Genomic DNA, 6,267 nt, shown 5'->3' on the forward strand with positions numbered 1-6,267 from the left:
GGCGCCAGAGGGATCGGTGGAGAACGAGGGAAACGTGAGCCAGGCGGAGGAACGGAGGCCGAAGACCTGCAAACCACGAAAAAGGCGACGGAGGAACGATACAGGGCTGCGGCGCTGCACGAACCGTGAGGATGTTGTGCCTCTCGGTCGTCTGCCGAGCTACATCGCGCAAAGGACGCCAGGCGGGGCGGCCGACGCGAGCTGACCCCCTGCCTTGAATAGTCCTGCTGGGCCTGCCCGTCCGCAGAAAGTCCCCTACACACCAGAGCCAAGATACACAGTTACAGAAATGTTTCTATGCATAAGGCACGGACGCGGAAAACCGCCGCGCCCCGGCCAGAAAACTGGGAAGCATGAGCACCGCCACGCTCGGCTTCGTCTTGACGTTGCTCCCGAAGGAGGAGGAAGACTTACAGCTGCCTAAATTTATGGGGGGAAAACGAAATCCCGCGGGTTTGCAGACGTCGAGGTCCTCCTGCTGAACAGCTGGGGACGTTCGGTCCCAGGCCGCGAGCGCAACGCCGCACAAAGGCTAAGGTCGAAGGCCGTGTCCTCTGCTGGGGCTTGACCAAGCGTGCGACTGCCAAATTCGGGCGACCGGGGCTGTGATATGCTCACATGCGCAGTCTGACGCGTACAGAACCAGCTCGGGCCCACAGACTCTGTTTTTCGCCCACACAGAAAGACATATCGGCCCACAGGAGAAAAGCTGCAAGGGATCCGTTGGTCATGCAATGTGCTGTTCGAGGGCGTAGTAAGGTCGGCGCAGCGTCTTCTCTTGGCGCGCATGTGCTCGCCAGACTGCTGCAAGTTGGGCGCTTACCAAAAAAAAGAGGGTTGGCGTACGTTTTCTGTGCCTTCCAGAGTCCACCGCAATTGGACCGCAACGGTTAACATGACCTGATGATGCGCGGTGGCACAGAGGGCACTCACGAAGACAGGTACGAAAACGAGATCGCTGTCGCGCCTATGGAAAGAATCTGACCTTCGCGTACACTGCAAAAGAAGATGAGAGGAAATCGTCGGGGGCGAGTCCTGGGGGAGCGGCAGACAAACGCGGAAACGCACGTCTGCAACATGTGCGCGCACGCGAGCCGCAGACCTGCCGCCCCGGTGTCCGCCACAAGACACCACTGCTTGAAGACACCAGCCCGGGTGCGTGCGGTAGCTTCAGTGTCCGTCTGGGAACAGAGGGTGGATTCCTGGTTTTGTGAAGTGCGTACGCTGCTAGGACCGGGAAGGCTTTGTCAGGAAAGCTGCAATTAGCTCAGGCGTGCTGCGAAGAAAATGAGTCACCTCGAAATGTCTTTTCCCCGCGCTAGAGTAAAAGACACACCGATTCATGAGTCGCACGGACCGACACTCGCGACGCCGCCGCCGCCGCGCAAGCGACAGCAGAGTTTCGATTAATCCTAGTTTGCAGTCAGGCGCGGCGCAGCATTTGCAGACTAGTTTTGATTCCGTTCGCCGGTAGAAAAACGGAATCGCTCAAGCGTGCATCCAGCAAAGAAAAACAATCGCGAAGTTCTCAGTCTGGAGTCGAGCCCTCGCGGTATGCGTCTACCGCAGTGTCCTGCCCCCACTCCGCGGCCGACAGTGTTGCACGTTTCGTAAAATCTTGTGTCTATCTGAGGGCAGGGTGCTGATCCAGAAAAGCATTTTCGACGGCAGAGCAGACGACGCGTGCCATCAATGTCGCCTCGTGATGTTACGTGTGTCCACATTCGCGAGGCGGCCGCGACAGCTGCTGTCGGCCTTCGATCGAGACAAATATCGTGTGAAGGCTACAGAGAATCGCACGTCAGTTCTGTATGTGAAGCTAACAGCTTTAGCAAGTGCGAGAAACAAACTGAAATGAGGGATATATGTGTTACGGAGGCAAACGCGGATGCCTCGGAAGCACCTACAGAAACAGATCGTGCCAATTGTTTTTTCCCTGCGTGTGGGCTTGTTGCTTGGCATCTCATCAGCAGGAAAAGGCGACTCCGCATTGTCTGCAGTTTTCGGTGCACAATAGCTAGCATGTCGCGTTTGTGCTCTACAGCGACTCGCCTGGCTGTAGTCTTAGATCACTAACATACCACTTCTAGCGGCGGCGCACTCGCTGTCTGCTCTGCATTCAGAATGCTTCGCCGCAGCAGCAAGCTGCTCTAAGATGGACAGACGATCATCAGAGAGGAGCAACGCTGTCGTCCGTGGGGGTGTGGCGGGGCGCTCCGGTATGCAGGAACCGCCTATGAGATTTTACACGAGTGCACTTTCATGTCTTGCGCTTGAAATAAGACGCATCGTGACTGAAAATTCACGCCACTGTGACGCTCTACGCAGCAGTTGCCTAAGGGTAGGTGCAGAAAACCACATTCAGCCGCATCACGAACAAGGTGGACAAAATGCTGCCTCCGTTTGGGCGGACATACAGTTGATCCCTCACAGCTTTGCTATCACACCGTAGAGGTATGGATCTGTTAAGAGAATAGCGAAATAGAGCGTGAAAGCTTGCCCGGTGTGCACAGAACTAGGAGAGGCTACGAAGGTTTGCTGAAGTTCCATGTGATCTCTACATTCGCCTACTTTGTTACACTCGCGCACCTCTGCAGGGCGCGGCGCTCTCAAACAAACTGTGGTTGCGTGACACAGGAGCAAGCCCGCTACTGTAGCGGCTCCCCGTGCCGCCCGGGACTGCCTGTTCCTCGGTCGACGTTATATGCTCATTCTCACTCACATCAGGACCAGTGGTACTCGTCTCGTGGCAAAGGCGGGTTTGCTTCCAGCGTATGACCCCGGCACTGTTCGAGCACTTTGGATGTCGATGGCGTGGGTATCCTTTGGGCGAGAAACCAAACAAAGTAATAAACAGAATTTTTCAGTCGTAAACCTCTCGTAATCATGTTGCGAGGGTGTTCGTATTTCTAAACAAGAGTGGAAAATCTTAATTCGCCTTGGCCAGTGCCGAAGCTGCATTGATTCTTGACGACTGTGCTCGGCGCCTGGACCAGCCGGCTTTCACGCTCTACTAGGAAACAACAACTAATAGCCCCACTCTTTCTTTGTGTGCAACGTCTATTCTGTATGGTGGTGGGCTGCTGAGTGCCTCACCTCAAACTACTCACATCCGTGCGTATGTGCCGCTTATGTGTTATCGAATCTCTTTCCGGCGCAGGCTTAGACAGTTGCAACTACGCCTTCGTGTAGTGTCCTTGACGGTGCAAGTTTGAACTGTATGGAGCGCGTTAGCTGTTTAGCAATAATATTTTTACAAAACTGTCGATGGGTTTGTACGTTGTTGTGGATGAGATGCTGTCAAGTCATATAGGCCGCAATGATTGTTTTTTGTTAGCGCCACCATGCATCGGCAGTGTATCGCTGTTGTCAAAGCAGTCTTGATTCATGTGGCATTCCACAAGTTCTGGAGTGCTACAGAGGCCGTGCCGTGGTCTTTTGTAAAGATAGATTCGCTAGTTACTGGCCGCTCGCAAGACCGCTCGTATATCTCTGGGGAAAACGGCGTTCCAGGTCACTCCCGTCCCCCGCGTCCGGAGAAAGACCACACGAGTCCCACAGGGACTTCGCTAAGACACGAGACGAGAAACACAAGTGTTAACCCGCCCCCGCAGGAACAACCGCTAAACCCGTCATCACCTGACGCAGACCCGAAAAGAGACCAGCACAATGTCACCGAGACGCGGCGCAGTTGCTCGAAGGTGCCGTTCTCAGTGGGGAAGTCCTGCAGCAGAAATGTCGTGAAACAAAAGTCTTACTCGTGTCCATCGGAGTTCTTTCCGGAGGTATGCATCGAAGTTGAGCAGACGAAGACAGTCGACTGCAAGAGAGTCTCCAAAAGAGAAATCGGGTACGACTGCCCACAAGTTACTTCCAAAAAAATATGTTACAAGGTTCCCAGGACAATGCCTTCAATCTGCACTAGAAAAACGTCCAAGTTCTCCAGGCGACCATGCCCCAGAATAGTGAAAGAACTCGTTTGCAGAAACAAGACATCACAAGTCGACGACACCTGCCCAGCGAGTGTGTCTGAAGAGCTACCGTATCCGTGTGAGAAAGCTCAGCCTCGACTCGAATGCGACGTTCAGTTCCAGCTCGAAGCCGCTACTTGCACGCGTGAGGTAGAGGCGCCCATTACCTATGAATATGAGACTACTGAAACAGAACGGCAGTGCCGGCGGGAGAATAGGAAAATACACAAAACATGCTCAAAAGATATAGTAGTCGACGAGGAGTATCCGTGCCCAAAGAAAGTCCTGAAGCCGCAGTGCGAGGTAGTGACAGAAGACCGCCATAGCAGCTGCACACAAACCAGGATGCACACTGAATCATACCCGTGCGAAGAGGTCGTAGTACAGAGGCGGCCAAGCACCTGCACACGGTTGGCAAAGAAAAACGGGAATCAGCTTAAACCATGTTCCAATGAAGCAGACAGCTGCGAAGAGTCAGTTGCCGAGATCGCCTCTCTGGAAACTTTTCCCTGTGCAAAAAATATCCCCGTAAGTCAAGAGGAAGTATAAATTTGTGAACCGGTAATGTACACTCGAAGGATAAACGGGAGTACGAGCGCACGCAGAAGGCATCTTCCATGATTTATCACTCTAAGAACGTGAAAGACGGTAAATACTCACCGATCCGTTTCACCCAAAAAGATTCCCGTGACGACCAGCGGTTTTGTGTTTCAACGAAACAAAACACGGCGACGACAGCTGCTTGGGTGTTCTTTGTGTAGGACCCCTGTTACATCGCCGCACGAAGTCACTCATTGTATCTCGGTGGGCGGTTAACAAACATAGAACGAGGAGGAACGCATAGAACATCTGTGCCACTCAGAAAACCATATTTGCGTTGTTTCTGCTTAGGTGGTGGTACCGTCCGTGTGCACGCGAGAGGTTCCATACGAAGCCGTTGTTCCCTGCCTTGAGAAAGTTGCTGTGGAAAGGTGCTCGATTACGGAAGAGACGATGCCTGAAACTTGCAAACGCCAAGTAACTCGACAAGAAAAGTACGCTTGTGAAGAAGTCGTGGAAGTGGAGGAGTGTGAGGAGACTCCACGGAAGAAGAAAATGACGGGGACGCTGCGAATTGACACCCGGATAGAGCGCTACGACTGCGAAAGGCCAGTATCGGCGGAGAAGTGCACAGAAATTATTGATTTAGTGCCTGTGACATGCTCTACCTCGGTACTCAAGACTATCGATAAGCCATGCACACGTAGCTACGTCGAAGAATTATGCGAGGTTGTCGAAAAGATCGTAGAGGGAACCTGTATCGAAGAGGAGTCCGTCGATGAGGAGTATGTGTGTCCCAGACTCGAGTTCGAAGAGGTAAGGCCGAGCACGCAGTTTAACTTGATTTTCTAATGATGCAGATCCAGCAGCTCGCTCGTCCTCTGGATGCCACTTTTGCCTCGGATTCTGCAGTTCTGTACGATAATCTCTGCATTTTCCTCAACAATGATCACATAAGTCGGTATGCGGGTGCACCGTTTTTTGCGTCGTCATGCAAATCATCTGCAATCGGCTTGCGCGGAACCTCCCTCCAGTGAATGGCAGGCCTTCACGCGGTCAAAATCGACAACCTTGTTTGCCCTGTGGCCGTTTTGCTGCAGAAGTGTCTTACGGTCCCCCAGTGGGAACTAAAAAAATGCACCAAAGAGATTGAAGAAGAACTGGACGACAGCTGTACTCAAATCCTTCCTGTGATAGAGTGTACGCCGGCCGCTACGCCAACAGCTCGGACATGTTTCAGTGACTTCGAGGAATCTGTCACGTATCCGTGCTATTCGGTTGAATATCGCGAGGAGTGTCGAGATGTCGCATCTACCCAAGGTGAACTACAGACACAACAAGCCTGACTCATTTCTTCAAGCGCCTCAGGCGCTCGCCTCAGTTTCGTCGGGCATAAATCCTCTCAATTCGTGCAGCAGAACACCGCCGTCCAGCTGGAGATGTCCAGGCCGGGTTGGCAGCCCCCGCTGGCCCAAGAGAATAACTGCGCACATAAGCACTAGTCCTTTTGGCACAGTTAGAAGGCCCTACGGCCTAACCAGACACATTAGATCAATTGCACGCTAGTCACACGGCCCTACCAATGATAGATACATTTTACACAGGGGCCGTGTCACAACGAATAATGCCCGGCGCGTGGTACATTCTAACGACCACGGATTGCCACATTAATCTACAAGAAACAAACTGGTACCTGCCTCCCTTTCACAAAATGCCATCAATGGGCACACACTAACAGTACTCAGTCAATCCCAAC

General features: G+C 52.8%; 1 protein-coding gene across 1 annotated transcript; it reads left to right on the plus strand.

Annotated features, from left to right (window-relative positions):
- Positions 1 to 3,344: 3,344 nt before the first annotated feature.
- On the plus strand, positions 3,345 to 5,857 carry BESB_047840 (uncharacterized protein; the record flags this gene model as incomplete). The annotated part of the gene is made up of 3 exons (XM_029363235.1): positions 3,345 to 4,499; positions 4,863 to 5,327; positions 5,612 to 5,857. 3 exons carry the CDS (start codon positions 3,345 to 3,347, stop codon positions 5,855 to 5,857), a joined length of 1,866 nt encoding a protein of 621 aa, XP_029220601.1.
- Between the last annotated feature and the right edge of the window lie 410 nt (positions 5,858 to 6,267).

Source organism: Besnoitia besnoiti, chromosome III, assembly GCF_002563875.1.
Source record: "Besnoitia besnoiti strain Bb-Ger1 chromosome III, whole genome shotgun sequence".
Classification (NCBI taxonomy): domain Eukaryota; phylum Apicomplexa; class Conoidasida; order Eucoccidiorida; family Sarcocystidae; genus Besnoitia; species Besnoitia besnoiti.